Raw genomic sequence first — 13428 nt, 5'->3', positions numbered from 1 at the left:
TGCTCATGGTTCTGTAACACAGCTGCCTCTAATCAAGAATGTGTCTGATGAAAGAAAAAAAAAGGTTGCAAAATGTGCCGATGTTGTCAGGAATGATCAAGTGAGATGAGGCTGAAAATTAGAAGACTGTTTGCTCACCTCCCTTTTTTCTTGTCATGCACTGATTTGCTGGAGCTGAAAGTGATTTCTCAGACTGGCTGCTTCCACGGCCAATTCAGGCTGCTCAATCAGCTGGAAAAGCCGCTGACATGGGCAGACTCCAGCCAGAGTGCGGGACACACGGCGAGGACTAGCGCCACTGATGCTCGCAGATGGCTACACTAACTGTCCTCCAGGTGTGTCAGATGTAAGCTTGTGTGTGTGTGTGTGCGTGCTCTTGAGCACGCTTGCGATTACAAACCTGCCGAGGATTTCCAGCAGCTCTGCAACTCCGTTGAAGTGCTCAGTTTCGTATATGAACCTGAAAAATAGACAGGTTTCAAATTAGGCAGAAGACGGAACAAAATCGAAAAACTAAAATAGGTGGTAAGCGAAAGAGAAACTGAGGCCCGAGGAGTTGTTTGACACAGTCTTTTAGATTCCCATTAGTTTAGTAATCCGTAATTTCTTTGTGGGTTGATAGGTGTGTTGATTATCCCTGACTGAAATACTCCTCTGTACCATCACAGATCTAATCGCATGGCCGGGAACAGAGGAGTAAGGAAGTACACTGTCACTGAGTGAGATATACGGATTTACCGGGCCATTTAGCTGTCATAAAGCAAAGACTGATGCTGAAACCAGCTGGGACAGACATGAACCTCACTGTGGCGCCTCAGCTCTGCTCATGTCAAGGTAAACGTTATTTACATAGTCTAACATCACAAATCACTTGTTTGCCTGAAGGATATTAGAGGATGAGGTGTGTGTGCGTGAATTATGAGTTGCAACAAACAATTTAGCGAAACATGGTGAGGAGGACAGCTGAACAACAGCTGTCCATCACAGAATCCCTGTATGTTATCGCTGTTTCGATGGTCTTTTGTGTCTATCCATAATGATTTAGCTCTCGGGGTGGAGACAGCGGTGATAATCGTGACTGCCTACATGAGTCACATACTTTTAAGGCTCGACAGAGTCCGTTTAGTATATATATGCAGCTTAAACCCTGGCTTCCATCACATCGCACAGGAAACTATTCAGAGCAGTCAGTTAGGAAACCGACAGCCTTGAGGGAGAAATTCAGAGATATATTTGAAACATTTCTGGTGTCTATTAAGACATGATCCAACATAATACATTATTCTTAAAACCAACGTGTTATTTCTACCACTAGAGGTCTCTCAATCAAAAAAAGAAAAAAAATCTAAATACAGCTTGAGAGGAAATGCCACAGCAGTGACAAGTTTAATAGAATACATATAAAAATCGCTCCTTTATGGAAGGAGTGCATTGGAGCCATGACTTCAACAATTGCATACAAAGTGAAATATTTTAAACAAACAGCTTTTTGTATATCGTCACCCTCTTAAAATAATCGCCTAAGTCATATTTTTACAAAAATGTTTTTTTTGCTTAAATCATCTCCTCATGACGCTGACCACCTCTGGCAAAATTGCCTACATCCTCAGTTACACAGATTGTGCCATTCTACCCCTTGTGCCATTCTATTCCCTAGCAGAAATTTCCTATGTCAAGAGTGAGTCAAATGGTTCAGTTTTTTGTGTTTCCTGAAAAATCATAAAAAATTATTAGGCAATTATTTTAAGAGGGTGACAATATGGTAGATACTGCAACTGTTTGACTAATTTCTATCTTAAAATGTCTTCAAAAACCATTATCTGTCAACTATAATATCACATATGAGAATGTTTAAAGATATATAGCCGGGTCGGCTCTGCTTTCAAATCTGTGAGTAGACATGCCACAAAGCTGAAGTCTGTTTTACTGGCCTGTCTTATGTAAAAATAGCATTCCTCTGGACACCAATCATTCAGGTTTACAAAAGTGGCAATGTTTCCTCTTGCAACATTGACAGCACAAAGGCATTTTTTTAATTCCTCTCTTTTAAGTTGTTACTTGCAGATTAACAAGGTGTCTGTTTTATGCTGTAAAATGTTCATTATTAGAATAAACCCCAGTGTAGAGGCCATCGTATGACTGACTGAATGGTGGACGTACCTGAGGAAGATGTTGTTGATCTGTTTGCGGATGTAGGCTCGGAGGCCCAGTAGTTTTCCATAGACACGGTGCAGTATGGTCTTTAGGTACTCTCTCTCCCTGGGGTCCTCACTGTCAAACAGCTCCAAAAGCTAAACACACAGCATAATCACATACAAATACCAAGGCTTGCAACGGGGGCACCTGTGAGAACCATGAACATTCACAACTCCTAACCCTTCGCTATTTTCACAAATCCCTTAAGTCTAATGTTAACTGTGTACCACACACAGAAAAAAATCAATACTACAATAACAGTGTTTCATTATTAATTCAAAAAATAACTCATAATTTACAATGTGAAATATGACAGACTGGGCCTTCCAGTCAACAGCAGGGTCCATACTGGGTTCTGTAAAGGCTACTTTTTCAAGAAATGCTCCATTTATTTATAACAATAACAACAATCAATAACAATCAACAATGGGACTTGTGGATAAAAAAATATCTGACATCAATATATTTGTAATTTTATCAATGAGAATACAGACCATGATAAAATACTTTTTGTTTGAACAAGATGAAAAAAAATGGCAACAGAAACTATACAGCAGAATCCCTCCAGTGATATCAAATATTTCTCTCATCTTACAATATTTATCATCCAATCGCACAGCACAACTTGTCCATTATCAGGATTTCTGTAACACTGCTGCAAAACAGTTTTCCGGCAAGGACGGGATAGGGGGATTACCTGCAGTACAAACTTCTGGTCAACGTAGCGCTTGGCCATGGAGGGCTGGAAGTCTGGGCTCTCCAGGAAACGCAGAAAGAATTCGTACACCAGCTAAGTATAGAACAGAGTATGAAAGAAAAGAACAAAAATGAAACGGACACATCATAGGTTTTTTTTAACTTCTCCAGGCCACACAGCTCTGCCGGCCACTGCAAATTACGACAACACCTAGAATTGGTGAATGTAAGGTATGTGAACCTGCATTCCCTTTCTGACACACAGTGGCACCATCTACCAAAACACAAAGAGTGAAAGAGATGGCAATCTGGGCCGGTGCTGTTTCATGAGGCAACTTCAGGATGACTCATGTCTTCCGTGAAGGTGGAGTCACTTTAGACATCATGTTTATTTGGTTGAGGGTCTTTTTTGTTCGCCAGAGCAATGATTCAGGTTGATAAAATGTTATGAGATGCAGAAGCTTGAGGGCATTTGCGTAAGTATAAATGCTGACAGCAGCGCTGATCTGTTGGGAGTTCTGCACAGCAGCGGGCCGTAATCCCCAGTCCGCAGACGGTATCAGTCCATGGATCATTTGGTGCCGCAAAGACAATCTTTCTTGGTACAAATTGATAGTTTTTTCATTGGATCTTCCGGATTTTATTTTGAAAAACGACTGTTTCTTCGCCTTACTGCCGCACTTAATATCCTAACTGCCTACTATAAAGTGTAATCGTTGTTTTTAGATTAAATACTTTGAACTGACAAAAGTTTTTACTTGAGCCCCCGCGCCTCTAACCAGTGAGCGGAAACATTTTCATGCATAAATCTGATCCCTTGGTTGGGGACCACTGGTGTACAGTATCCATGGTAGCAATGTATAGCATACTCAATTTTCATGAAACTTATCACTATTTTTTTCTCAGGTGGAAGTGCAACACAACCATTGAGCGGTGAAAAAAAAAAAAGTAGAGATATAATTTTTTCAAATTTCCAATTAAATAACATAAAAGCAAATAAGGGGGGCGCCCATGGCATCCCAGATGTCGTGTACCTGCAGATGCGGCCAGGAAGCCTCCAGTGTCGGCTCGTCTTCGTCGGGGTCAAACTCTGGATTCTCGCTGGGTGGGAGAGTCCGGAAGATATTTACCGAGATCTGGTAGCGCGTGAATGGGAGGAAGGAAAAGGAACCGTTGGTGTGGGGGGGAAATGGAAAAAAAAAATAAAAATGGATGAGAGTTGAGGAGGGAATACAGGCAGGGTGAGGGAAAAGTAGGTCAGAGGGAAATGTATAAAGGAGGGGAGGTGGAGAGATCAAAGACAAGCAAATGTCACACCGTTAATGGGAAAATCCTGGACATTTCCGGATAGAGAGAAAACCAATTAGTTAGTATTTTCTGAAAACTCACCCCAAAAGGATCCGTTTAAGTCAAGATATTCCCGTGCATATCATTTATTTGACTTACTGTTATGCATCCTAATGATTTAAACATGATTAAATACATCATGGTATTCCTGTTTTACAAATCACTATTCTGAATATGAGTCCCTGCACGTTAATATAGCTGACAAGAGCCCAGACGATCGGTTAGAAAAAAACAGCTGGGTTCAGGACAAAACACAGAAACTCAGAAACCGTTATCATCTTTTTTCTTTTATCTTTTCGCTTGCGTCCACCGTGCAGGATGATGTTCGTGGACTTTTATGAGAACAGCTGATTCCTCAGGCATGATTTATTCAACGCATGCATTTCAATTTCCCTCTTTGGGCATAAAACAATGCAAGAGAGGAAAACACGGTAAAGTTTTAACGTCCCCGTTCTAAAACCTTTCCTCACAGTGATAGCTGAGCAGTGTGCCGCTGAGTTAAAATTCTGCGTATACTAGTGAGAGCTACCATTATTTCTCCACACCCTTTCACTCCACATCGTTCTCTCTTCAGGCTCTTTTTCCCCTCTGCTGTGTGTCCTTCAGCCCCTCTCCTCAGACTTACTATACACAGAAAATGCCTTTAAATAATAGTCATAAACTGCAAAATACTGGCATTTGCGGTTGCAATGTAGATTTGGTGTACTTTGATATATATATATATATATATATATATATATACATGTAGCTGCAACGGAGATTGTGGTGATGATGTCTTTGCATGCTCCATGTTTCTGATGAGTTTGTGAGTTGGAGTTATGAGCTAAAGGCAGGGTATTTCCATGGAAAATCAGTGTTGCATCATGACCTGCCACTGTAGTTTGTAATATTTTTCAGTAATTTGTACGATATTTCAGTAATGACTGTAGCTCCCTGAATTCATAATGTGTTCTCAAATTTTGTTTTGCGGGAGGTTCTTACAACGTTGTTTCCACTGCCTTGCCGGTTCCCATGTTTATCAACTAGCGTCAATTCATACTTTAAATTGCCCTGTTCTTTGGTTGGATAAACAAGCCCTCACCTATATTTTGATCCTCACGATAATAAGTAACAGAAAACCTCCTCATTTTAAAAATCTGCCTGTAACCATTTACTTTTTAAAGATACCCCTTGTTTTGAGCATTAGCCTTGGTGCCGTATAAAAGATCCATAAGAAACCACAAGATGGAATAATATACTTAACATGTATCTGACTGTGAATACCTGCTAAGAAAATTGAACACTGCTCTTGACTTAATGCATTTTTGATAAAAAGAAAAGCTATATCATCTCAGCTCATATCATGCTAGCCTTGTAGGCTAGCGACAGTACCCACTTCAGAGCTTCCTGTTTGTTTTGTGGCTTAAGTTGGGCACACTGTTAAGCAACGTGTATTGCATATACCTTGGGCCTGCACATAAAGCCCAATTAGTAACATTTGTCTTAAATTCAGCAATTTGTTTACAGACTCCGAATGTGAAAATTGCAGTTTGATCCACCATAACTTCAGGTCTGCTATTCTGCCCAATAGTCATTCTGTGTCTCCTGGCTCGATATATACATTAATATGTGCATCCTCTACTGTTGGCCATCTTCTGACGCGTGTGGAAACATAAGAAAATTTCTTTCCTTCCATTCTGCCCTGATGTGTCCTCTTTTGATATCCCCTTGTAAGGTGATTCCATTTCGCAGGCTATGGGGGTGTCTCCTTCCTGTATAGGAAACACGCTCCATCTTCTGCTATTTTCTCTCCACTGGGACCTCCTTTGCAACATGCTGGCGGTCACAATCCTATCTTTCTTTTCTGACCTTTCCTCTCTCGCCATCTGTGCAGCCTCGGCCTCAGCACCCTACGTTGGGTGCCTTTACCTTATCTATCCATCTATCTGTCCTCGCTCCTCTCCCATGTCTCCACCTTGGTTTATAGCCTCTGATGACACGAACAGATCTCCCCAGCTGGGTATCACGCTGTTGCCGTTTTTTTTTTTTTTTCAGCTATCCTCTCATCCCTCTCTTCCTGTTTGCCCGCTGCAGGCAGACCTTCCTGGTTCTGCTTGCGACGAAGGATCGATTTTCGCCCCTTTATTTCTGTGCTTCTGTGTTTCTTCCGCCATCCATTCGAGTATTGATCCTTTTTGCTCATCCAGCGTCCATGTTGTTTGTCAAAGTGCTACAGTATTTTTTGTCACTTGGTTGTGAGTTTTATTCACCCTGCCCCACCCCTGGCCCCTTCACCCCTTCGCCTCTTACCATCTTTATAGCCTCTGGGTAGAGAGGCTCTATGAGAACCCCTCTGCTTGTCGCCACACTCTCCACCAGCTCATTGAGCGCCGCACGTTTGATCTCCTTGCCCTTCAGGTCGGCCACACAGTCCAGGAAATCAAACAGCACGCAGCACTGCTGCAGCTTCTTACAGAACAGGTCATGTAACTCTGCCACTGGGGCGTCTGGATGGTGGAGGCAGAAGGAAAAAGAAGAAAAAGACCAACGTTAGACGGGAAGGTTAGAGGACATAGAAAGGGGCCATTGCAGCTCAGCCCAATCCAACAGCGTTCCCTGAGAAGCCTCTTCTTGCTTGGTTGTAAATCACTCGGGCTTCCTGACAAGCTGTAAGAAAGCAAGTTGGAGTATACAGGGATGTATTTGTCGAGATAAACTTTCTCTCCAAGGTAATGAGGGAAAGAGAGCAAACTATTACTCTACAAACATATTTGTACACACCCACACACACAGGGGCTGGCATCCCCGCACACATGTTTGCACGTTCTACTCCAGGGTGCTGCATTGTATCTCAGTCCTATTACCTGTCAGATTTGTTCCGCGAGCCTGTTCGTCACAATGAAACAACCCTGCTGCCGGCTTTTGCATTAAAACCTCACACCTCCAAAATCTCCACTTTTCACAAATGTAGAGAAAAGGGTCTTGTTACCGTGGATTACCGGACAGCACAATCAGTTGTGCTATCAGCATGATCAGTTGCCTGACATCTTCGTGGCAGAATGTTGCTCAAAGCAGAGAAAATTAAACCAGCAACCACGATGGTAACAACCTTTGACAGCGACTGGAGAGGAAAGTAATCCATAGGTTGATGACTCTGTTACTAAAAATAAAGCTGTGTTCAATAAACGCCTATTGTAAAGCTAAACGTCAGCAGATGTGGCAGGAGTCCCAGAAACAAATGTTACATTAAGAGCACCTTCATTAACATGTCATTATGGTGCTTTGATTATTGTTTACTAAAAACAAACAGCAACCAGTAATCTCACTGTGTTTTCGATGAACTGTCAGCATTTTCCAGCCCCTTCTTTTACACCTGGGTTGATTAAACACAACTATGCACGCTGCTTACCACAGAGCAGTAGCCGCACTTAACAGTTATTGCTATTATAGTTTTTAATCAAAATGGGTGCACAAACGTGTGCTGCAGGAGTTTAATGACATTGTAGAGTATTGTAAATTGCAACTGTTATATCCATAGTTCACCCACAAGATTTAGGTTGTTATTGTATTAAATATATGTTGCTCTATACTTCTTTCGCCTTTTCCCTTCAGGGGTCGCCACAGTGAATTGACTTTCTCCATCTAACCCTATTCTCTGTATCTCTAACCCTATTCTCTGTAGCTCTATACAATATGTAGCATACTCATACACTGAATGTTCTTTTTTTATGAGAAATGCAAATATCTATTACAAAAGTTACAAAAGTAACTATTCAAAATGAATGGTTGAAGGTGAATATTAGAGTCCTTGTGTTAGGGGGACAAACTGACAAATGCTCTGAAATTTAGGTCACATAATTTTGGATTCAAATAGGAGGTAGTTTGATATAATGTGTTCATAACAGGTAAATAAAGGATTTGCTGTGAAGACACATGAATCTGGTTAGACAAGGCAGTTGGGCAAATAATCTTCTTCTGTCCATGAAAACAATTCCCCTTATCTGATAGACTATGGAATCTGTCTAGACTCCCTGTACGGTTAGAAGAAGGATGATCCAAGCCTCTCTAACGCATACATACATACACACACACACACACACACACACACACACACACACACACACACACACATGCACGCACGCACACACACACACACATGCACTTAGGATTAGATTTAACCCTTCTTAACCCCCAGGTGGGAGACACAGGAGGACTGAGGGTCTGACTGGAGCTCTCCCAGACCCTTCGCCTCATATGAGCACACCAGGACCATCTGCTCCCATCTACACAACAATGGACAAGAGCTTCCCTTTGCTCAAGGTGTTGAGAAACTAAATCCCTGTTGGTCTTCAGTTCAATCAGTCTGGAATCGTCCGACGACCTGGACTTTCAGGGCATCTGTAGCAAAAAGGCAGCATCGGCAGCTCTTATATATTTTAAAAACCTGTAAAAGTGGGTGATTGCTTCAGGTTACAAAATTTCACAACCTGGGGACAGCCAAAAAAATAACTCGGGATTTTCAGATTAAAGCTTTTTTAAGTGTATTTTTAATTCATGAACGAAGGACTCATGTTATGACTCAATTCTCTTCAAGAGCAGTGAGTCTCATAAATAACTTTTCTCTGTTTAATCCAGTGTGCACTGTCCTCTGACATTTGAGAAAGAAGAAAAATGAATTTCTTTTTAAATGTGCATGGAACACAGGGCAATGTTCCCTGATTGGGTCTTGGTTCATGTCTTTCCCTGATCTATCACAACCCTTCTCTAAAAGAGCATGAGCATAAGCCTGGGTGCATCTACCCAATGATGGGTAATTCAATATGTCAAATGACAGCGGCAACCCATACAATTACATTCTTTTAAATTCAGCTTTTGACCAGTTCCATTTCACAAACAAGCAGAAAACAAGCAATTACTGGGCCCAACCCACCAGGGCTAACATGTTCATGCTGTCATAAGAGGTCACCTGGCATCTTTCACTTAAGGGCATATTTGCAATCAACCTTGTTTGGACCTTGTTTGAGCACCGTCAACACATGTATGACCTGCGCCACATATAATCGGTCAATTCCGCCCGGGTAAGAGGAACTTCTTACTCATTCACACCCGGTTGGCCTTATCTGACAGCACCTCATAATTTCCAGAAGCCCATAAAAATCATGGGAGTGCATTAAACTACCTATGCGATGAGCTTTGCTCAGAATGTGCCCACTGGAATCGACCAAGTCCGTATTGTTTTTTTCCCCTCCATCTCGCTTTTTAATTTGTGACTGATGAGCACCGGGGAAGATCAATGTTGCGTCTCACCAGTCAGGTGTGCACTTCTCTTTCTTGTTAAAAATCAATCTCCCTCCTAGCGGGCGATCGCTCTTTCACCGCGATAAACAAATAATCCCAGCAGATAATCAACATGCCGTGTTCTTCCGAGAAAAGAAATTCATTGCTGTTGTAGGATCCCGGCCGCAAATATTTACAGGGCGCAGCAAATGTGCTATTTGTGTTTTGCATTTTAAAAAGCTACGTCTCATTTTAACAGCTGACACAAACGCGATGAATGCACACCATTTCCTCACGCTGTGTGATGAGGATCAAGGAATTCTGACTGAGGTGTAAATCAATGGACGTGCAGGCTAATGCGATATGCAGCAAAAGCAGAAATGGCCCGTGTGTTTTCAAAAAAGAAGAGAAAAAGACAGTGGGTGTGGGTGTCTATTTGTGATCAGATCGCTGATAAGGCATGGTCATTCACTGAACCCGGCTGCATGTGAATTCTGCAACGTACAGCTAAAACATTCTTCTGTGAGGAGATAATTTTCAATTAAATCGGTTTAAAGTTATCAGACATCATCACAGTAGCAGCTACTGGGTGTCCCATTGTGGCACAATTCTGCAGCTTTCCATCCATTTACAAAATTAAACTGAGAAATATTTTCTTCAGATTCTTCAGTCATATTTTCAGCCTGTTTGTATTTTTCTTTAAATTTTGCCCATTTCTTGATCTATTTCTCACACCGACGAGCCGGCTCCACTCGAGCGCCCCGTTTGTTCTTGAATCTGAGCCATTTCTCAGAGACTGGTCAGACGTGTGACACCGAGTTCACACCATTTTCTGACTATTTGTGACAAAAAAAATAGTGAGAGATAACTTTTTTCTCTGAAATCGCTCCAAAGGATGTACTTTAAAATCAACACAGCAAACCAGAACCCCCACCCTCGGGTTTCTTGAACCTTTCCTTGATTTGTTCCGTCATTACCCACCGCTTTCTTCCGCTTCCTCATTCTTTTCTGGATTTCACCCCCTCCCTCCCTCCACTCTCACCCTGTCGCCGGACTGTGAAGGTGAAACCTAATCCATTTTAATGGATAGTAATTGTACGAAGATCTACCATACTGGGACTGAAGCAGAAAGAAAAAAACAAGAGCGAGAAGGAGTAAGGAACAGCGTGTATGTGTTTGGGAGACTCAGAGATAGGTGGAAAAAAAAAGGAAAAGTCGAAAGAAGTGAGGAGACCCCGTTGGGTCACGTGAAAGCAAGTGGGTAGGGGGGGGTCAAATGAGCCAGCCACTGTGAAAGAAATGGAACTGACAGGTTCAGCTGGACCAGGATACATATCTTAAAGCAGTGAACCGTCCAGAGAGTGAGAGAGAGAGAGAAAAAGAGAGAGAACATCAGGGAGCCTGAAGGTTTAAGTTAAGTCTATAATGATGTGAAGACACCCCAAACCTAAATGCTAACACTGAGCAGAGAGAGACTCGCTTCCCTTTGTAGCGATGCTAGTATTCGGTCAGCACAGGTCACATCAGACCCGCACTTTCCAGCCGGCTTAGTAAAATGGTGTTGCTGGGATGAGAATCTTAATAGAAATCTTAATCACAGCAAGGGAGTTATATGTGATGGAGCTATTCTCATGTTGCTGACAATCCAAATTTGCAGTTGGAACAATGAGCTTTTTCCTCGCGGAGAAATCATGAGTAAACACCAAAACATGTAGAGGATTGGCAGGAGTTACTAATTCAAACTACATTTCAAGCCAACAGGTGCGTTGATATCCTGATTCTTCTGATGGGAGTGTTAGAAAAGCAGAGGCCGAGCTGTAAACTGGAGATGTTGCAGACGACGGCTCAAATGTGAAACAGCAGATCCTGACGACACGACAGCAACTGACTGTTATTTTAGAGTCACAGCAGATGTTACTGCATCTCGCCACGAAAATGGAACCATGTCATACAAAGTCATCGCCAACCCCAAAAGTGAGGTCCTGACCTCATTCCTCCCGACTCCCCCTCTAGAGCAAAATCCTCCATCGAGAGCCCCAAGACGTGCGCGGCCTCCACAGAGTACGCAGGTATACGTGGCACCGAAGCCCTGAGTATCCAAATGTAGTAATAAGACATTTAGCAGATGCGGTTTTTATAAGATGCGGAGCAGTAGATACAGCTTTGGTCGCGTGTCTTGGCCTTGTAACAACAGGCGCCGCACGGCTAGAGTTCCTAATTGCAGTGGGAAACGTCCACAGCTGCGAGGAGGATTTACAGTAAGTAAACACTGTTACGTTCAGAGGCACCATCAAAATGATACTGAAAGTAGCCAAAGTAACAGTTGCTTCTGTATGTTTATTAGGTTTGACAAAAAGAAAACAATATCAGCAAGGTAAACCACTGCTAGTGGGAAGCATTCATTTGAGGACATTAGGTCTTAATCCCTGGAGGTCAACTTGGGGTAGAAAATGGGGGCTTGGGGGGGCCAATACAATACAAACTACTTCTTCCACTGGCTATTGACAGCTGGTGCATCAGCCTTGAGAAGTATCTTTGAAGTTGTGAAAATATTTATAAGACTTGGGTAAACAACTGTGTTGACGTGCCCTTCATAAAATTGCAAACCGCACCATTTTTTTCCTATTTTTTTTAACTGTATGCTTGTTAATTCATTTATAGCAAGAGATGTGAAAGCATTAGTAACAAATTATTTTGTGTTTATTCTGAGAGCTAATTATCATACATTTACATTTTCTCACTGGACTTTACAGAAACCCACTCCCAGAGCTGGAGGAAGGCGACATCTACTTGATATTCAGTTTGTCTAATAAACCAAGAAGCTCCTCCAGTGTGCTGCAACCCAGACATTTTCTCAAATATTCCCTTTAGCCACGTCTCTTGACTGCAGAAGAACTTCAGCGTGCTTTTCATTCAGTGCTCAGTGCATTAAAAGTGATGTTTATACTCTGCAGAGACATGTCAAATTGCAAAATATTACATGTTTTTTTTCTTCTTCCATCACTGGGTATCAACAATGCCATGAAAGGGGCAGCCTGCAAAGCAGCTACATCTGAAAATCCTGTATAAAGAGGGATTATATTTTATTCAGCCATAAAGAATAAGGCTGGCAGAATGCTATATTTCTGTACTCTCAATGATGTCTCCTGAAAAGTAACAATACAATATTTTGTCTTGTAATACTTTAATACCTCTCTGCCCCGTCTGTGACGCTCAGACTCCAGGGCTTGTTCACAAAAAGAACAATGTTTCACACACTCGAACAGCAGGTTAACCCAACTGTTGGGAAATGATACCCCAAAAAGGTGTCCATACATGGGGAATTTGTTGAGATTTATTATCTGATAGGGATTAATACACTTTTAAGTGGAAACCAGCTCTGGAGGGGCTGAGCTCGTCATGACAGCAGCGGATTTAAACATTCAGCCGAGGCAAAAGAGACTTTTGCCAAAGTTTCTTGTCAGCTAAACTAACGGCGTCCTTACATGGGATTCGCATCCAAAAGGTTACATAAACAGTAACGTCATCCGACTCATTCATACAGAAGACTTTGTTTGATGTGTTTTTCTGAACTAACAACAACCGTTTTTTACATTTTCAAGAATTAAAAAGAATTGACAGAACCCTGAATTAATCAAATAAGTACAGAAAGTAGGATCTCAAAACTATAAAAATATGCTTTCATGGGCAGGGAAAAATGGTTCTTTTCTGTCTGCATTTAGAAGAAAATTCCCCATGAATATCATTCCCACAATAATTTGCCTTGTGTACCCACATGAGAAGAAGTGATTTATTTTCCACTGAAAAGCCTCGTTTGTTGAGAAAAGAAAGAATTTAATTTGTGGGAGAACACTTCTCACAATTATTAGGTCACTTAACCAACAAGAGCGGCCCATTACTTTTTGTCCAAACATAATTTTTCTACAAATTCAT

General features: G+C 41.8%; 1 protein-coding gene across 1 annotated transcript in view; it reads right to left on the bottom strand.

Moving 5' to 3' along the window:
- ppp2r5b (protein phosphatase 2, regulatory subunit B', beta) overlaps positions 1-13428 on the bottom strand; it is a 44754-nt gene that overhangs the window by 14942 nt on the left and 16384 nt on the right. Inside the window, exons 2-6 of the mRNA XM_086166502.1 lie at positions 6529-6725; positions 3927-4028; positions 2894-2986; positions 2161-2291; positions 401-460 (exon numbers count right to left, since the gene is read on the bottom strand). Coding sequence (XP_086022628.1) covers positions 401-460; positions 2161-2291; positions 2894-2986; positions 3927-4028; positions 6529-6725 — 583 coding nt within the window. The remainder of the gene's footprint in view (positions 1-400; positions 461-2160; positions 2292-2893; positions 2987-3926; positions 4029-6528; positions 6726-13428) is intronic.

Source organism: Fistularia commersonii, chromosome 19 (genome assembly GCF_037954325.1).
Source record: "Fistularia commersonii isolate RoL2024-O1a breed Wild chromosome 19, RoL_Fcom_v1.0, whole genome shotgun sequence".
NCBI lineage: Eukaryota > Metazoa > Chordata > Actinopteri > Syngnathiformes > Fistulariidae > Fistularia > Fistularia commersonii.
The sequence above is the reverse complement of the archived record's forward strand: the minus strand, read 5'-3'. Positions and strand labels throughout refer to the sequence as shown.